Source organism: Camelus dromedarius, chromosome X, assembly GCF_036321535.1.
Source record: "Camelus dromedarius isolate mCamDro1 chromosome X, mCamDro1.pat, whole genome shotgun sequence".
Taxonomy (NCBI): Eukaryota; Metazoa; Chordata; class Mammalia; order Artiodactyla; family Camelidae; genus Camelus; species Camelus dromedarius.
This window is the reverse complement of record NC_087472.1, coordinates 3,369,161-3,389,481: the sequence shown is the minus strand read 5'-3', so window position 1 is coordinate 3,389,481 and position 20,321 is coordinate 3,369,161. Positions and strand designations below refer to the sequence as shown.

At 44.0% G+C, this 20,321-nt stretch overlaps 1 protein-coding gene across 1 annotated transcript in view; it reads left to right on the top strand.

Moving 5' to 3' along the window:
• Positions 1-18,577, top strand: part of PASD1 (PAS domain containing repressor 1) — a 94,702-nt gene extending 76,125 nt beyond the window's left edge. The window contains exons 10-17 of the mRNA XM_064482895.1: positions 7,099-7,271; positions 8,427-8,451; positions 9,332-9,568; positions 13,982-14,164; positions 14,516-14,707; positions 15,109-15,392; positions 16,570-16,831; positions 18,455-18,577. Coding sequence (XP_064338965.1) covers positions 7,099-7,271; positions 8,427-8,451; positions 9,332-9,568; positions 13,982-14,164; positions 14,516-14,707; positions 15,109-15,392; positions 16,570-16,831; positions 18,455-18,577 — 1,479 coding nt within the window. The remainder of the gene's footprint in view (positions 1-7,098; positions 7,272-8,426; positions 8,452-9,331; positions 9,569-13,981; positions 14,165-14,515; positions 14,708-15,108; positions 15,393-16,569; positions 16,832-18,454) is intronic.
• The last annotated feature ends 1,744 nt before the right edge of the window (positions 18,578-20,321 follow it).

The following is a 20,321-nucleotide window of genomic DNA, read 5'->3' as shown; positions in this document are numbered from 1 at the left end:
CCTAATTAATCTGGATTGTCCCACATCCTTTTTCTTAAACCATCAAATGTATCAGCCAATTATCCATTCACAGGATGTTACTCTAGAGAATCTTATAAGGGTACACATTAGTAGAAATATGAAACCTGGGTCTCCCCTCAATGATCTGAAATTCTAGTCTGGGCAATAAGATCAAACTAAGAAAAAAAGATACAAGAAAACAGGAAAAGCATCCTAGAAAGCCTGCCCAATGGATAGTCTTCCACCTTACCTGCCACTCCGTGGGTGCATGTAATGTAGCTGCTAGGCTGGCTCACTGCAGTGGTGACAGTACTAGAGAGAGAAAAGATGACCTAGACATCAGGAGATAAGGGTTCGATTCCTGATTCTGCTGTTTACCAATTATGTGACCTGGGGAATGTTATTTTACCATGGAGATCCTCAGTTTCCTCATCTGTAAAACAGGAGTGGTAATAATCTCTGCCAGGCTACCTCATAAGGATATAATAATGCTCAGTGGAACCTCATTTATTAATATATTATCTATATTCCTGCAGCAGAATGAGCTTCCATGAGAGCGGGAGCTGTCTTGTTCATCAGCACATCCCCAAATATCTTGAACAGGGCTGGCCGCACATGTAGGTGCTCACATATGTAAGATGCACAAATGAGTATTGGATGTTAAAGCACTCTGTTATTTTTATAACACTCTTCAAATGTCTGGTAAAGGGATTTCAAGAGCAGTATCAACAGGTTGGAATTGTGGACTCTCACTTTGGTTTTCAGGCTTCCACATGATTTTGCTTGAAAAGATTTGCATATTCCCGGGTTCCATAGAAGTAGTAGATAAAACTTCCTCCTTTCTGAAAACGTACCTCTGCTTAACCTAGCATTCTGTTCAAGTGTGAAACAGTGAGGAAATTAGGTAGAAAAAGGTTAATTTAAACAGAGCAATGTTCTGTTTATGCACAAGCTAATTTCAGTTATGCTGGGAAAAGAGGCCAAGACATCCATATAGCTCTGGCCATCAGGCTAACATCTACATAGCTGACTGCCTTACTTTATCAGGCAGTCAACATTTACCCAGGATCTGTAGTGTGCCATGTGTGAAGAATCCAGTCCTTCAACTTAGTGTTTTGAGGAAAGTTGAATTAAAAAAATTCTCACTTTATAAAATGTATAAAACCTAAGTAATACTAATAGTTAAAGGTAAGTGGTTAATTTTTTAAAGAAATTTGTAATCTTATCACAATAGCACAACTGCTATTTAATTTTGCTTATTTCCATTCAGTCTCAGTCCACCATCACATATATTTTTTAGTCATAATGACAGCTTACCTGCTACTCCATACCCTTTGGCTTTCACTTATCCCTAAACTCCATCTTTCTACAGTCCCAAATTTAATCATTTCAGTAACTGAACAATATACTATGGATTTGGGGGAGTTCTGTTTCCAATCAAGATGGAGTGACAGGGACCAGATTGACTTTCCTACCCAAAACATCCAAAAATAATACAGACAAAATATATAAAAATAGTCTTCAAGATAATAGACATCAGGCAGCAGAGGACAGGGACTCTTAAGAGATGGGAAATGAATGAAGTGAGCCCTACTATTGCCATAGCTCACTGCCTAGCTAGTTTCCAGGCCATGTAGCCAAAAGGAAGAACACACAGGGATCCCAGTGGAATTCCTGAGTTGGGTAAATTGAGGTGAAAGTATAGGTAGTCTAAGGTTGCTAGCAGAGTACCAGAGGGGAGAGGGCTACACAGATAGAGGATGCCAGGGATCTATGAGGGGAAGAACCACCCAAGAGGATTACAGGGAATAGTGCCAGCATTCATACAGGGCAAGTAATTCTTCCTGTGTCTACCAGCCACACTGAAAGTCCTCATAATATGCAAGACATGAGGAATAAGAGTACACACAAAGGTCTTGCCTTAGTTATGGGGAAAATTAGCCCTAGGCTAACTATTGCTCTGTTTCTGACTATCAAATCATTAAGACAAGACCAAAAGTATCAAACTGTTTCCAAATAATTTAACTATGTTCCAGAACAAAGATGAAGACTATAGGAATGCAGAATTATCCAATACCCTACAAGGTGAAATTAATATTTGGCATTTGGTCAAAGATTACCAGGCATTCAAAAAAGCAGTAACATATGGCTCTTATTGAAGAGAAAAACCAATCAATGGAAACTCACCCAGGTCAAACACAGATTTCAGAATTAGTGGACAGGGATATTTACATATGTGTTACATATATTCAAAATTTTAAGTGAGACATGGAAGATGGGTAAAAAAAAATCTTAAGATGAAATTTGAGTAAAACAACACTGGGTGGGATTGGTGGCAGATTAAACATTGATTTAGTAGGTTAGGGGATTTAAAGACAAAGCAATAAAAATTCTCCGAAATTAAACACAAGTAGAAAAAGTTTAAAAAGAACAAGAAAAAAAGAAAAGAGCATCAATTAGCTGTTAGAAACTCTTCAAGTGGCAAAATATATGTATAAATGGAGTCTCCAAAGTATAGAGTGTACAGAAAAATATTTCAAATAACGATGGCCAGAAAATTGTCTGCATTTTATAAAAGCTATAAACCCAGAGATCCAAGGATCTCAACGAAACCTAAGCAAAAGAAACATGAAGAAAACTACACAAAGCATACACTGGCCTCTGCCAGGGACCATCATATTTTGATTTGTCTGTAGTTACTATAGACAATGCTGTATTGAAAGAAGCATGTTCTGTTGATAACAGCTGTTAACTGCCAAGGAATTGAGAACAAGGCAATGTGTTGAGAACAAAGTTTTTCCACAAAACCACCACCTCACCATTTGGACAACAGTGGCTTAAGTAGTAACATCAATGCCAATCCAAAGCAGATTCTTCCTAATTGACTCTATCCCAAATATTTTCCTTTCCCGATGAGTTCAGGTGACTCATGATGCCAGCTACTGACATTCTGTCATCCATCCCTAGAGATCTGTTGCTCCTGAATTGTGTCACAATACACAGGCATTTTGGCAAAATTGGACTTTGTACATTATCAAGTTGCTTTTTCACTCAAATCCATTGTGCTTGGAGGTGGCAGGCAATTTTTCAGAAGCAGCTGGCTTTGAGCATGTACCTGGGGCTGGGTGGGGCAGAAGAGCCATGGTATATATAAGACTCAGAAGCTGATTATGTGTTAATGAAGAGGACAGGACAAACCTGACTGAGGGAGCAATCATGAAAGCATCTTCCATTGATTTTACAACTGTTATATGTTAGATGCTTCATCATGTGTTCATTCAACAGATACTTATTGAAGTGTCCAAAACGTGGTCTGAGGTCAGCCCTAACACAATCTAGGAGTGGGAAGGGTGACATGGTACTTATGATTAAGGTATATTGAAGACTTCTTATGTGTCAAGCAGTGTGCTAGGTGCTTGACTTCCACAACAACTCTATGGGACATTATTATTCCAGTTTTACAGATAGTGAATCTTGGATTCTTGCTGTTGAATAACTTGCCAAGTCACATGATAAGTGGCAGAGCCAAGATTCAAACCTAGGCCTGTCTGGTCTCAATATCTATGTTTCTTACTATACAGTGAGGCATCTACTTTCAAAGCAAAGCTCCCTATTTTCTCACATTGCCTTATTTTTTGTTTTATGACTTCCTTTTCTTTATTTTTTGAACACTTAAAACATGTTATTTTAAAGGCCATTTTAGATTCATTCAAAAAATATTCAATACCCATTTTTAAACATACACTGTTTTAGGTGAGCAGAATAGATACACTTGTTAACAAAATTGAAAAATTTCTGTTCTAGAGGAGCTTACATTCCAACAAGGGGAGATAGATGATAAACAAGAGAAATATATTAAATCAATAAATCATATATTAGATGGTGAGAAGAGCTGCTGAAAAAAGTAAAGCAGAATGAGAAGGATTGGGAATGCAACAGATGGGTGAGCGCAGTATTAAGTATGAGCAAAGGTTGAAGGAGTGAGAAAGCTAACTATGATGATATCTGGGGGAAGACTCAAGAAGAGGATAAACCAATGCAAGACCTTGAGGTAGTTGTGTGCCTGGTATTTAGAGAAATAGCTGGAGCAGAGTGTGCAAAGGCGAGTAGGTATGGATAAAGTCAGAGATGTGATGGCAGTCATGTCAAATAGGGTCTTGGAAGCTATTGCAGGGATTTAGGGTTTTACTCTAAATGAAATGAGGAACCATTGGAGAATTGTGCAAAGAAGAATGATGCAATATGTTTGGTTTATTAAAAGAGTCACTGTGTTGAGAATAGGCTGTTGGGAGCAGGGGCAAGAGTGGAAGCTGGGGGCCCAGTTAAGAGGTTATCTCAGCCATCCAAGTGAGAGGTGATGATGATGGCAGGGACCAGGGTAGTAACAGTGGAAGTTATAAGGAGTGGTCAGATGCTAGATGTACATTTGAATGTAGAGCCCTGGGATTTGCTGAAATTGGATGAGATGTATGAGAAAAAGAGAGAAATTAGGGATGACTAGGAGTCAGGTGCTTGACCTGAGCAACTGGAAGGAGAGTGTTGCATTCACTGAGATGGAGAAAACTGTGGGAAGAATTTGCAGGCTTAGGGTTGTTTGTTGGGAGGCGTAATAACAGGGTCTCAGTTTTGAAAATGTTTGAGATGCCTATTAGAGAGTTGAGGGGAAATATAAAGCTGGACTGGAGATAAGAATATGGGAGTCATCAACATGGATGGTCTTAAAGCTATAAACTTGGATGAGGTGACCAAGGGAGTAAGTATAGATGGAGATAAGGACCAAGGACTAAGCCTGGAGCACCCCCAAAGTTAAGAGATTAGAAAGAAGAGAATAAATCAGCAATGGAGACTTGAGAAGAGACCAGTGAGGTAAGAGGTAAGCCAAGTGAAGAAAGTACTTCCAGGATGAGGGAGTTGTGAACAGTGTCAAACACTGCTGATAGTTTAGATGGGTTGGCAATTCAGAAGTGACCATTAGATTTAGGACCTGGAAACCACTGTGACCTTGAGAAAAGTTTTGACTGAGTGTAGATGGGGACAAAAGAGATAACATCTGATTGAGGTTTAAGAGAGGATAGTGGAATTGGAGATACTGAGTACTTCCCTTTGAAAAGTTTTGCTGTCAAGGGAATCACATAAACAGGGTGGTAGGTGGAGGAGAGGTGGGACCCAGAGAGAATTTTTAAACAGTATATTTTTAAAATTCTATTCTATTTTACCTAGCATTTCCCCTGCATCTATTCAATCTGTCGTCTTGACTAGAATGCACTGTAGCACTTCTTTCCCCAAAAAAGTAAAATGCAAGGATCTCTTAACAATTAGGCAGAGCGCTTTTGACATTAAGCTAATCATGGGGAAAATGTGAAGACTGAGGGGCATACTTCTTGAGTGCTGCCCCAACAAGGTACACTCATTTCTAGGTCACAGAATCATCAGGCTTTGGAGGTCGCATTTAAAGCCGACTTTGTGTCTAGCCTCAAAGGCCATGCTTCTCTTTTCAAATCCTTTAGCAAACTATCCGTGGAAACAATTATGGAGCAAAAGTGAATTCAGAACTCCTCTTGAACTTGTAAAAGCTTATTGATTGCCTTCCTGTCCCCATGTATGCATGCTCATTTTATCTTTCTTTTTAGCTTCTAGCTGCCTCTCTTGAAAGACTGTCTTCAGGTCTTCATCCTAATTGCATTTTAAACTGTAGCTTTTTGTTTCCAAAATAGTCTCTTTGCTCTGTTTTTTTCCCAGGCCAAGTATCATTACTGCCCATGATTCCATCATTCAAGATCATTTAAGCTCACTACATATATATTGATAGGCTAAAAGTTACAAAGGCACAAAAGTGGACATCTTAATACCCAAGTGTATACATTTCTATTGAAAATCAGCCAGGAAACAAGGAGGAGCTAGTGATTAAATTGATAGATGGCTATGATAAAAAGCAGAAGCAAGAAGACAGAGAAAGATCATACCCCATCTTGATGAACACCATCCAGCAGAATATCTTTTCTAAATAAGGAAAAGATTGCCACCTCCCCAGCAACATATTATTTTAAAGAGTAAAAAATACAGTGACTTGAACAGTGAAGTTGCACAGTTTCCTGAAATTCAAATGCCGGGATTTGATCTGGACAAGTGTGCTCCAACAAACAGGTTCTTTGAGGAAAAATCAGCATGGGTCTATGTCTTAATCCAGTCCAAATCAAACAAACAAACACACAAACTTAATGTTTTGGTGGAGACCTAAAAGTTTTCATTTATTAAACCAGATATTTAAATTTCATATGAGCAGTGATCCCTAGACTATTAAAAAAGGATCCAGTTGTTACGGAAATGAAGTGGATCACTAAATAGAAATATAATGTATATGGTTTAAAGCAGCAAATGGCTTAAATTGAGGTACCGGGGGAGGGAAAGGGGTGCTAGGTTTGAAGTTGCTGGATTATATCTCTTGCTCTGCTCCTAACCTGCTGTCTGAGCGTCTCCTCTTTGACACTTTCAAGTGGGGAGGTTGCACTAGAAGCTCTCCAGGGCCGTTTCCATCTCTCTGCTCCTATATAGTAAAAGAACATTTGCTAATAATAGTTTCAATTGAATTTGCGTAAAAAAATATGGAGTAGTGGTTAAACAGCCCCCCAGTAGTCTTTTCCTTTATTTAAGCCTAGGCTGCACATGTAGGACGTCTAGAAAAATGGCCCCATCAATGGGGGTGTAGTTCTCCTACAGCCTTCCCACCTGTCTGAACCAGCATCTCACCAATACCTCTGAAACAGCCTTTGACTGGCAGTAATTTTCTTATGCTTATGCTTTTAGCATATCTGTACTGTGTTTCTCTTCTCAGTCTTGATATTGTGTAGTACATGGCACCCATAACCATTTTTGCTTGTTATCTTACAGCGATACTTTTCAAGTACATGTTTCATGATGATTTTATGTTACGTATTGAATGTATTGAAGTGATGTTAGAAATGATGTGAAATGCTTCAAAGTTTGTGTTCTGCTTGTATTTCCTGTTTTGTGTGTGTGTGTGTGTGTGTGTGTGTGTGTGTGTGTGTGTGTGTTCATCTTCATATTGATATGTCATCCTTCCCTTTTGGAAATTCTTAGGATCAAGTTGATATTGTAGCAGTCGAGCAGTATGGATCACAAGAATCTGATTATGAAATTAAAATAGAGTCTGATACATCTAATGACTCCCGCATCTCTTCCCTGGAAAGTATATCTGAACTGCCAGGTGGGTACATTCAGACATTTGGATGGGGACTATCAGAAGAAAAATAGTGGCCTACAGAGTAGTTACAGTTTTTCAAATGAAGATAGTGTCTGTGTATAATGGTGTGAAATCACGAGAGTGAATTCTAACTTGCTTCATCTTTTGTAACTTGTTTGAGATGATGATTTAAGAGCAATGAAAGTGAATATCTCATCAATGGTTCAAGTCCTTGGGCATGGTATTATTCTCTCTCATTTAGTTTTAAGCTAAAGATTGGTATTAGAGCTCAGTCCTTGGAGGAGTAGCATCTTCTCTTTTCATACTTATGCAGCCTTTGCTGCTATGGCATAGTGTTGCAGTCCAAAGAAACCTCTTGTTTTTAAAATCTGTACTATAAGAAGAATTGTAAGTAAAGAGCAAAAGAGATAGTGGCCCCCAGACAGTGTTATTTACTTACAGAAGTTTCAATATTAAAGACATTTCATAAATATAATTGTATAAAAAGTACAAAACTTAAAGCAGTGGTATATACAAAATACAAATTATGTCCTCTAATCTGCTGCTCTCATCATAGATAATTTGTAGTGTGGAATCTCCATACATAGAAATAATACCTTTATTTTTGAAATATTCCAGTTAACATTTGCCCATTATTGCTGTCGATCTCAAAGCTTTGTTTAAAATAGCCTTTCAGGGGGAGAGTATTGCTCAGTGGTAGAGTACATGCCTAGCACGAATGAGGTCCTGGGTTCAATCCCCAGTCCTTCCATAAAAAAATAAATGGATAAATAATCTAATTACCTCACCCCAAAAAAGAGAATAAAAAAATCACTTGAAAACAATTGTTTTTGGTGGAGAGGGAGCCAAGTCCATGAACTCATGAGTGGGATTTCTAAAATGTAAAAGAGCAATTTAGTTTACACACAAGAAAATTCACTCTTTGAAGTGTACAGTTTCTTGACAAAGAGCCAAATATCCACCACTACAAACATGTCTATCACCTCTTCAAATTCCTTTGTCTGCCTCTTTGAACTCAAACGCTGTGCCCCATCCTCTGGCAACCACTGATCTATGTTCCATCTCTGGTTTCCTTTCATCAGAATGTCACATAAATGGAATCACAATATCTAGACTTTTTGGTCTGGCTTTGTTAACAAAATGCATTTAAGATTCATACATGTTGTGTGAATCAATGGTTCATTCCTTTTTTCTTGCTGAATAGTACTGCATCTTATGAATGCACCACAGTGGGTTTTCTTTTCTTGTAATTCATCCATCTGAAGAAGGACATCTGGGTTGTTTCCAAGTTTTTGGTGATTAGAAATAATCACCATGGAGTTTTTTGTGTGTGAATATGTTTTTAATTCACTTGGGTAAATTCCCGAGAGTGGGACTACTGGGTCATACGGGAAGTGTGTGTGATGAGAACTGCCAAACTACTTCCCAAAGTGGCTTTACAATTTTGCATAGTTCAAATAATGTTCTCCACTTTGCTTGTTGGGGCTGCTGAAGGCAAGTCATGCCGCAGCAACTCTAAGAGCACTTCAAGCACTCCTAAGATCCCACATTCTGGGGAAGCTAGGGTTTTTTTTTTTTTTTGCCATTTTTTCCCACTTTTTCTTTTCTTTTTTTTAAATGGAGGTACTGGGGATTGAACTCAGGACCTTGTGCACGCTAAGCATGTGCTTTACCACTGAGATATACCCACCTCCCACACGGAACCTAGTTTTTCAGAAGTGATTTATGACTAAGTTTGATTTGGTTTTATCAATTGGAAGGTATCAAATTTCCAGAAGCAGAGCCAAAAAAATTTTATAATGAAAAGACACTTAACATGAATGGGGTGGGGGCCCACTTATACTTGGGTGGGTGGAGGTAAACTTAGACATTCCCTCCTTTTACTTCATTTTCAAATATGAACAGATTTTTAAGTAATGTTCTGAATTCCTCCTGGTGTCTGGCACATCTGTTCCTTAACATGGAATAAAACTGGACTTTCCTGCTTTTATAATTCATAACAGGAAATAAACAGAAATCTGTATAATCTGTTTGATAGTGTTAGTACTTTTACTTTTTCTGATCATGAATTCCACTGTCCTTTCTTCCTCAGCTACATCATCTTTGCAGAACTTTGAATTTGAACGTGAGGTGGAATATGTGGATTATATGGATGAGGTGGAGGAGGTGGAGGAGGTGGAGGAGGTGGTCGAGATGGAGCAAGAGGATGAGGTGGACCAGGAGGACCAGGAGGACCAGGAGGACCAAGAGGACCAGATGGACCAGGTGGACCAGGAGGATCAGGATGACAGTGTGGAGCAGGAGATCATCTCATGTTCCAGTGTGATTACTGACATCAGTGATGAGGTACCTTTGGGAGCCTTGCTCCACATGTTTGTCTGTACTATTAACCCTGCAAAGTCCTGAATTTTCACTCTTGTACTCAATTTCACTCTGCAGATAGTATGTTCTTTGTTTTTTGAAACTGTATCAGCATTTTTGTTGTACTGAATTTTCTGAGCAGCAGAGAATCCGGTGGGCCCTAGTCAACAGGGAGATTGGAGGTTCGTTAAGTAGGACCAAATTCCTGTTCTCCTCTTAATGTAAAACATGCGAAGACACTTTGTGCTTGAGAGAAAGTTTGAGCCAGATAGAAGCTTAACTACTAAGAAAAGGCTGTATTTTTAAGAGCCATGCTTTTAAGAGTCTCATGGGAGGATGGCTTTCTTGCCTACCTATACCAACACTTCCCTACCACGAGCTAGGTTTCCCCAATGGAATTGTTATTAGGTTAGAAGCACCCCTTTCAGAATGTTACATATATCCAATCTTCAACTGTCAGCACCAATGTATGGTTCAAGGCCAATTTGAACCACTGTATGGTTCAAAACAATTTAACAGATTAACTACTCTGTTGCTCTTCTACGTCCAAATTTGTGTGCATAATAACAGATTTGGATGATCATATTTTCTTTTAGACAGGATTATTATAATCAGGATTTGCAGCCAAGATAATGAGATTATGGTCTGTTATGTGGAATTGTTTGCATTAATTACCAAGCCTTAGACAAGTCTCTTCATTCCTAGTACCAAAGGCATCCTCTTCTGATGACAAGTGAGGGCTAGAAAACAGTTAAGCCCCAGCAGTGTGGCCTTGGCACATCCCTGGGCCTCAGTTTCTCTACCTTGAAATGGTCTGCTTGCCTTGCAGGAATTTTTGGACTGATATGAAAATGCTTTGCACTATTTAAAAGAAAATTTCTGTAGAAATACATTTATCTTTATTTATGTCTCATTTATGCTAAGAAATTGTGGTTCCCCTTTTGCTGTTGATAGGTTTCTCTTCTCCTTTGAATTAATTTATATTTAAATTTTATTTTTTTTCATAAATATCCGGTTCCTTTAATGAATTTAAAATAGAAATTAATTTTCAAAAATAGATTTGATTTTTCAGGAGTATATCATATTAATTTACACATTGTGTAAATTGAGGTATATTGCTAATCATCTTGGTAACACAGGAGCCCTGAAGAGCATATATAAATATTTAAGGGTTCTTTTTCTTTCTTCACTATAGAGCGAGGATTTAAGTGTTGGAAGACTAAAGCTAATTTTTGATCACCTTTTTTAAAAATAGTTTTTAATTGAATGAAAGATTCTTTAAATTCTATAGTGCTTTACAATTTTACAAAGTTTCACACACCTGGTTTCATATAATCCCATAATAACCCTTTTTTTTTTATCCCATAACCCTGTACCGGCCCTTCAACTTTTGCTTAAAATAGTCAAAATAACCAGCAATTAGCATATGTAACCTAGCTCTGCATGTGATGGTGTGATAGGCTTGTTTCTGGGTGCCATGGATTGACGGACTGGCGTGTACCCATAAAATTGGCAGCAAGGTGGAGAAGGACTGGAAAACATCACAGGGTCATTAGTGGAAGGCACTGGAGAAGGGAGACTGGACAGCTTGAGCTAAATAGCTACAGGACCATCCTGTTCCTTAAGTGGAAGATATATCTGAGTTCTTTAATCATCTTTTTCATCATTACATTGAACTCTTTAATGGGTGGATTGCTTATCTGCACTTCATTTAGTTCTTCTGAGGTTTTATCTTATTCCTTCATTTGGAACAAATTCCTCTGTCACCTCATTTTGCCTAATTCACTGTTTTATTTCTATGTATTTGATAAGCTGGTTACATTTTCCAGTCTTGGAGAAGTGACCTTTTGTAGGAGACAACCTATGCGTCCCAGCAGCACACTCCCCTCTGCTCACCAGAGCTATGTTCCCTAGGGCTGCCCGCTATGTGGGCTGTGTGGTCCCTTATCTTATAGTGACCTACTTTCTGTGAGTGGTCTGGAAGGTATGGCTGGCCCCTGGTCTGGTTGGTTGTCAGGCCTTGCCTCGTGCAGAGGCTGCTGACTGCTGGTGGGTGGAACTTTGCCTCAGGGTAGCTGGTTGCAGGGCTGGGGGTCCCAGATCTAGTATCAGCCTTCTGGTAGGTGGGGCCAGTTCCTGACATGGCTGGCTGAGGAGTCTGGTATGTCCCAAAGCTGGTGTCAGCCCACTGGAGAGTGGGGCTAGATCCTAGGGGTCTGGCTGAGGGGCCTAAGATGTCTCAGAGCTGGTGTCATCCTGCTGGTAAGTAGAGCTGGGTCCCAGGGTCTCTGGCTGCAGGCCCCTGGGGGTCCTGGAGTTGGTCTTGGCCTGCTGGTGGGCAGAGCTGGGGATCAAGGTGTCCCAGAGCTGATGCCAGTTTGCTGGTTGGTGGGCTAGGTCCTAACAGGGCAGTCTGTGGGGCTACAGTGGTCCTGGGGTTGGTGTCTGCCTGCCAGTGGGTAAGGCTTGGGCCCAGGGGTTCTCGGGGCTAGTGACAGTATATGGTGGGTAGATCTGGGTCCCAAGGTCTCTGACTGCAGGGCCCTTGGGGTCCCAGAGCTGTTGTTGGCATGCTGGTAGGCAGGGTGGGGGTCCAGGAGGTCCTGGGATTAGTGCTGAGTCACTGGTAGTCAGGTTCATGTCCTGAGCCTTCTGCTGGATAGGGTCAGGCCCTGGGGTAACTGGGAGTTCAGATGTTCCTAAGGCAGCGAGCCTGCTGGTGGGTAGGGGCGGTGTCCCTTCTCTGCTGTTTGCTTGGCCTGAGGCATCCCAGTACTGGTGAAAACAGATGGTGGGCAGGACAGGTCCAGCTAATAAGCTAGAGAGAAGATTCCAAAATGGTGCTTGCCAGTACCAGTGTCCACGTGGTAGAATGAGCTCCCCAAAAAGGCTGCTGCCAGCCTGTATGTCCCCAGGGTGAATTCCAGTTGCTTTCTGTGTCTCTGGGAGGCTCTCCAAAACCAGCGGGTGGGTCTGATCCAGACTCCTTTCAAATTACTGCTTCTGCCCGGGGTCTTGGAGCATGTGAGATTTTGTGTGCATCCTTTAAGAGTGGAATATCTATTTCCTACAAGCCCCTGGCTCTGCTGAAAGTAAGCCTTACTAGTCTTCAAAGCCAAATGTTTTGGGGGCTTGTCTTTCTGGTGCAGGATCCCCAGGCTGGGGAGCCCTATGTGAGGTTTGGACCACTCCCTCCTTGGCTAGAACCTCTGCAATTGTAATTATCCTCCTATCTGTGGGTTGCCCCCCCCTGGATATGGATCTTGTCTGTACTACGACTGCCTGTCCTTCCTGTCTCTTTATCATTCCTTCTTTATATTTTTAGTTGTAGAAGATCTTTTCTGCTGGTCTTCAGGACTTTCTCATCAATAGTTGATCTGTAGATAATTGTAATTTGGGTGTACACATGGGAGAAGGTTAGCTCAAGGTCCTCCTACCCTGCCATCCTGGACACTCCCCTGACCCTTCCTTTCTGTCTCTTGCCTCTGGTCTGTTTCAGGCCCCTGTCTCTCTCCCTTGAATTACCTCCACAGCCTCCTAAGTAGTTTCTCTCTGACTCCAAACTTACCTTCTCCTGTCAGTTCACTGCTGCCAGAAAGCATGTTCTACAACATTAATCTGAGCATGTAACTTCCCCAATCAGATCTGTGTTTTAGAACACTCCTCCTGATCATTTGCAAGGTGAGCGATGGATAAAATTCAAGTTCCCTGGCCACCTTAATTTCTTTGGTCTGTACAAGTCTCTTTTTCTGGCTTCCCTTCCACATGTGATTGCCTCATCCCCTCCATTCCAGCCAACCTGAAGCATCAGTTTGTGCCCCAACACATTCTCTCATTTCATAACCCTGTACAGTTGTTTATTTCCAGGTCTGAGGCTGGTACTGAAGTTAAAATTAGATTTCCACGGCCAATAGGAGAGCATTCCTCCAAGTACTGTAAGTGTTTGTGGCCAGTACCTACTTTATAGGGCCTCATGAAAGTCAGATCTGTGAATTATGTACTGTGCTTAGACGAGTGCCTGGAATCCAGGAAGTGCGCATTGAGCAGTCTTCTTCTTGCATTGCTGGAAGGGGCATCCGATGGCTGTTTCCCACATGTCTCCCTTGTGATCTGACCTGCTGCACTCTGACTCTTTCACTTAGGACTTCTGGGCCAATTCCAAGGCTTTCTGCTTAGAGGGAAAACTTAAACTAAATAGTCCCCATGATCCATTTCTGATATAGAATTCCTGTATTCCCTAACCATTTCTTCAACCTTTCTAGTAATGAATGAAATCAGGGTTGAAGGGCCATCGTTCACATTCTCAGTCTTTCAAAATTTGGAAATAAAACAATGTGGTAGAATTTGGAGCACCTAGTGGCCCTATGTATGATGAACCATATGTGATTCCTCCCACAGTCATTGCAAATACCACCGTCAATTGTATCATACATCAACAGACGTGAGCTGACACTGATGAAGATGTTCAGTGAACAGCTGGAGGAGAAGACTCAGATGCTGCAGGCTGACATTAGAAGCCAGAGGGATGCACTGGAGATGTTGACTGAGCAGCTTCAGGCAATGCAGGATTGCAAGCTTCAGGTCAGAGACCAGTTCCATGTAACTGACAGAAGGGAGAGGAAAAATGAACCTTAACAGTCTTCAAGGAGTCAGTCAACAGAGCCTGCTAGTAGTGACAGCTGCTGCCTCCAATCTGCCTGGGACATCTGGAATGATCTTCAGCACACACTTAAGGCTTTGCTCCTTTTCTCTTGGCTGCAGGATCTGAGATGGGCCCAGCTAAGCTCGGGGGTGGCAGATGTGGCTCACATGTCGCCAAAGCTTCCTGTGGGCTTGCCGATAGGCAATCTTGCTCTACGGCCAGCGTGTCTTGTGCCTTAAAGGAAAGGTGTGGCCCTCGAATAAGACCTTTGTCATACCGTATCTTTACAGGTGCAGCCATCCACGTCACGCCCCATTGACAGTCCTGGGCCCCAGTCTTTGGAGCCGCCACCGAAGAAACAATGCACTGAACAGATGAAGGGATCCTTTTCAGATCTCAGGGAGTCCACACTTCTCTGTGGTTCATCGCCTGCTCTCAGATTCCCTGAGGAGCTTGAGGAGCCCTCTGCTGCCTCTATCCAGGTAGGGAAATCCTGTTTCATCTGTAGCTGTTTCATGTGTAGCTGAAAGAGGATTTCGTTCTCATGACATTGTGGGCTCCCCTGTTTCCCCTGAGTGGGCAGCAGCTACTCATTTGGCTGCAATTCGTTTGCCTGAGATTTTTTAAAAAATCCTGGCAAACTGGACCTGGACACATATGCACTGGTACCTGTATATATTGGGTGGGACTGTGGCTTCTCACAGCCAGGAGTGTGGCTGCAACTAATGCCCAGCAAAACAAGTAGATGGTCACCCAGACCACTGTGCCCAGAGAGGCCAGATTACTGTTGTCTTCTGTTTTGGGAGAATGGAGCGCGAGGGGTCGGTTTCTGAGAGGCTCCTGCAGGCAGTGAAGTATGCCTCTCCGTTTCCTTTTGATACAGCAGCACCTTCAGGGGCAGGAGCAATACCTGCAGCAGCAGGAGCAGCAGACGCAGGAGGAGAGGCTGCAGGAGCAGCTGCAGGAACAGAATGCCACTGTGGAAAACCAGACGCTGCAACTGCACATGCCAAGCCAAACTGGCCTCTCTGTGCCCCTCTGTGGTAACACTGTTATATTTATGCAGATCCCGCCTATGATTGTTCCCATCCAATTATTAGCAGAGCAACAGCCCTCTGGCTACAATCAAGATGAAAACCCTGGAGGCCAGAAAGATGGGAGTCATAGGTAAGAAATGCCTGGAATGGTAGTAAGGGCTTGTGGTTGGACACCCTGCCTGAAACTTGCGCACAGGGCACCAAAAGTCCCTTCATCCAAAGCATCTTGCTCTCTGGTCACTGACCCCCCCACCCCCCGCCACCATGTGCCTGGTGCATAGCCAAGCATGTATTGATGGAAGAGAAGATGAGGTCTCCAAGCTAGGGAATTAGCATACAGATCTTGAAATCACTTGGTTTCATCCATGTATCATGGCACAGAGTGTCTATAGGGAAGTCTTGAGTGTCCCCAGCTGGATAACTCCTGGCTCCTGGCTTCCTTCTTCCACTTCATGGGATCTGGCGATCACAGTAGATCAGGTGACAGGGTTCCCATGGCATTGACAATCTACCATGGAGGAAGCGGGTGTGAAACAGTTGCTGTCGGATCCCTAAAGAGCCAAGAACACAGAAGGACCGAGTCCTGGGAGGCAGTGTGAGGACACGAACACATTTTCTGCTCACTGATAAAATATTTGGCCCCAAATGCCAGAGAAAGAAGGTTCTGCACAGCAGTGAAGGGTTGCGTAGCACATACCTGGTACCCAATAAATATTTTTGAATGAATGCCAGTTCTCCAAGCAGGTCGCCCAGAGTTCACCGGATTTCCTTCTGGGCCTTTCTTTAGGATCAGTGACCTTGACAGGTGGGGTGAGTTAGTGCCATGTTCCTCCCTGGCCTGATCATCCGAATCAACCTGAGGAGGTTGTGGAAGTGAAGATTCAGAGTCTGGGATGATGCTCAGAAATGTCCATTTATCACAGGACCTCCAGACTTCAGGTTATAGAAGGAGCATTGGCCCCTCTGAGCTGCTAGTCCTTTAGTGACAAGGGGTGAGTCGCTGATGTTGGGGGAGGTACAGTGACTTTCACAAGGCCATAGAAGTCACCACAGTGGCAGAACCAGGACTGTCCTAGTAATAGAAACAAAACCACTTGCTACAACTGACTCATTTTCTTCACCGTTTACACCCACTTTGTTTTGGCAAATGGAGTCTCATTCAGGCCGAAGTGCGAGCAGGAGCAGGTCAATCCTGCTTTAGCCATCAAACCCAGATGTGCCCTAAGCCCCTACCAATGAGCAAGACAATGTCTCCTGGGCCATTGTTTCTAGATACATGTCCCTGTTACATGTCTCTTCTATTCCAGTTTCCTTCCTGAGGCCCAGCAGGGGCCCCGCATGACTCCACTGCCACTGCCACACAACCCAGTCTCTGAGATGCTTTCTTCTACAAGCTTTCCTCATTCTCCCATAAGTTGTGACTCAAAGTTAGTCACCCTGAAGACCCCGCAGGATTATGTCCAACTTTGGCCGCAGCTGCATGGTTCACGGCGTCACCATTCCCTCCGAGTGAATACTTGGGCTCCTAGTGAGCAGGCCGTCCAGCAGGACCAGGTCACCTGGGCACAGGTATATCACCTACTTCTCTTCTGCCCCCCAGCCCAGGTAGGGAGGGTCTTCCCGGAGCCTGGACCCATTCCCCATATGCTCCAGGCCGGAAATCCACACTTCAAAGCTCAAATAAATGTGAGGGTGGTGACTCACATGGAGGTAGCCGTCACGGGGAGAGGCTTCCATGAAAGAGGGAGCTGCCCTCATGGATACTGAATGCAATCTGACTTGGAAACTTCTCAAAAATATGTTACCTGGGCAAAGGGAGTCCTGCCACATGCTGAGCTCAGTGCCCCAGCCCAGTCCCCTTTTGGAACTTCTGCATCTTTAGTTCTGACACAAAACCCAAGGCCTAGTGCAGGTGTGTTTCCTTGTACTGAACATAAACCAAGAAATCTTCTGTTGAATGTGCTCAATACCCATCTGTGGAGGGCCCCATATTTGGCAGGGCAGACTCCACCTTGGGGACTGTCTGAAGGTGCCGTGTTTCCAAGGCAGAGCTTAACCTCTTTTAAAACAAAAACAAAAACTAACAAGAAGAAGAAAAATAACCTCAGTAAACTAAAGCAGAATGAAGGAGTTTGAGTATTTTAAATATTTGGATATTTTAAAGGTATAATTAATTTCACATATGCACCTTGACCAACTGGGCCACCAGCCCTGTAGAAAGTTGATCCATTAGAGGGACTGTCCACATGAAGAGATCCGACGACCAGTGGGCCCTGTGGTTTAGTTACCAAGCCAGACTCTGGGGGGGACCCTGCTGCCTGCCCACTCTCAAGGCACTTAACCCTCTGGATGGGCCCTGAGACACAAAACTGAGACAACGCTGAGCAGATATTCCAGGGCAGTGAGGAAGGGGGGACCCTGGAAGTTTCCCCGCATGGGAGAACGCAGTGGAGCGGCTAAGGGTAGGCCTGTGTCAGAGCTTCCCCGTCCACAGGACTCCAGGGGCTCCCCACACCCCACTCTGGTTCAGCACTACCACCCTCTGTACCCTCCCTCGCCCGGGTGCCCAGACACCTTCAGCTTTCTGCCCATAGCCCAGTCCTGCTCCTTCTGTCTCTTCTGCCTTCCCCTCCACTCCCTTGAGTTCCACTTGTTGAAATCTTGTATTACCTTCAAAATCCAGCCCAAGGGATCTCTCCTTCTCCAGCAGAAAAGACTCCCACAGCCCACTCTCTGTAATGCCATCTGTGTCTGTCCCTCCTTCCCTGTCCACAGCCAGAGTGTGTTGTTACCTCTCCCTGCCACATTCTCAGGTAGCTGCCAATCAGGCTCAGCATGGAAGTCACTTAGTCTGAGCAGAGCGATGGCTAGGTCCAAAGGGAGGTGCGGGGAGAGACCTTCCAAGGTTAGTCGTGGCTGGTAGGGAACCTGGGCTGGGAGGGCCAGTCACAGGGCCCAGTAGCCCTAGATGTTAAGGTAAGTTTGGGAGAGCCCAGGCCTGCTTCTGCTGCTGGTCTTTAAGCCAAGATGCTGTTGGGAGAGAGAAGCAGGGAGAAGGCCCATCTTCCCCAGCTCCCACTTGTACCAGCAGTTTGCAGGCTTGCTGACTTGAACTAAAGGCATCCTTCCACTGCTGGGAAATGGGCCCAGGGACTCTAGCAAAGGACTCCACCTTGTCCTCCTTTTTCCCAGCAGAAATCAGCTACTGAAGGAGAAGACCAGGGCTTTCTGGGTCTAGAGACTTTCTCTGGGCCAGAGCGAATCAGCTACTTCATGTCTGTAGAGCAGTCTGACTTGGACGAGCTGGATGAGTAGCAGCGCCAGGAGGACTTTCATGAAGCCTTCAGAGAAGAATGGGAGATGCGCTGATGAGGCTGAGGGGCTCACAGAGCCCCCAGGAGTAAGGGGTGGGGGTAGATAGTTACTTTTCTTTCCCGATAAGTTCTTTTTGTAATTATTGGACGAGCACAACCTGTTTCTTGAAAGTTGTGTCACAAAGTCAGCCCATGATCTCCATGATCCCTAGTGTGCTAGTGTGACAGCAGCCCAGCCACAGCGGGTGACCGCTGTCCCCAGCCCCCAGCCCCCACTCAGCCTTGCACACACCTATCCCACTGTGGGCAGCTGGGCTGCAGAATCTGCTCAAGTTAAAGCACCCTTCGTCTGCCAAGAAATATTTTCCTGCATGGATTGCAATCTAGTAAGAAGCTGTCCTGTCTTCAGCTGCAAGAATTCTGAGGCCTTGGCCTTGGGGACCCAGCACCTGCTCCACAGTCATGTTGGGGAACCCTCTGGGGAACAGCAGCCCACCTGTGGGAAGCTGAGATCAGGTTAACTTTGTGCTAACATTGTCACAGCTTCACTTCTTAATAAAAATTGCCTTCTACTACAACTCGCCGGGAACTCATAACTGGCTTTCGGAACCTGGAAGCAATACCGCCCTTCCCGGGCTCTCTGGAGAGCTGAGGCCTGACACAGTTGGCTTGGTGCCACCCATTCTGTGGAGACAATGCCCATGCCTCATGCGTCCCTTCGGAGCTGAGCCTGGTGGCTCCAGGGCACGGTGCCCATTTGCTGTGCATGTGAGTTCCTTCTCTCCTTAAGGGCAGGTGTGCTCCCTGTAGGAAACGTGGTTAGCTCTCGGGTCAAGCCCCCAAAAGAGCATCTTCCCAGCTGTCTGCACAAGGGAGGGAAGCAGGGGTAGGGAGTGTGTGGATAACCTAACCCAAATTCACTGTGTGCCTGGAATGTCAGTCTTAAAGTGATGAACCATTGCTGGAAGAAGGCAAAGGAAGATCCAAGCAAGTTCAAGTGAAGGAGGCAAGGAGGCCACATACCCACAGGAGAAGCTTGACGTTCCTAAGGCAACCTGATCTTTACCAGGTGCTATGGATGGAATGGGTCCTCTCAATTCATATGTTAAAGCCCAACCCCCCAGTGGGATGGTCTTTGGAGGTGGGACCTTTGGGAGGGGATCGGGTTTACATGAGGCCATGGGGGTGGGGTCTTCATAGTGGGATGAGTGCCCTTGTAAGAAGAGACACAGAGAGCTTGCTCCCTCTCCCACCTTGTGTGCACAAAGAGGCAGTCATATCTGTACACAAGATGAGGGCTTCCTACCAGCCAGTAGAAGAGGTCTCAGAATCAAACCTACCTTGCTGGCATCTTGATCTTGGACTTCTAGCCTCTAGAACTGTGAGAAAGAAAAGTCTGTTGAAGCCCCCACCACCCCCATCTACACAACACTCCCAAGACATGCAGCTGAGGCCCCGTTCTGCCATGGACAAGTCACCGAAGCTCTCTGGGCTTAGTTTCTCAGTCTGACAAAAAAGGAGGAGGAGGAGGCAAAGCCTTTGCTACCTGGCTCCCAGAACGGATGATGTAAATGGAATCACAGAGCTTTCTGAAAAGGCACTATAAAAGCTGACTAGGCTGTAGACATTCAGCTGGGGTTCTTGTTTCAATTCTCTATTTCCAGTGTGCCTGGGTCAGGATTTGTCCGATCTGGCCTAACTTCTGGCTTCATCACCCTCTGATTTCAGACAAGGGTCCAGAGCTG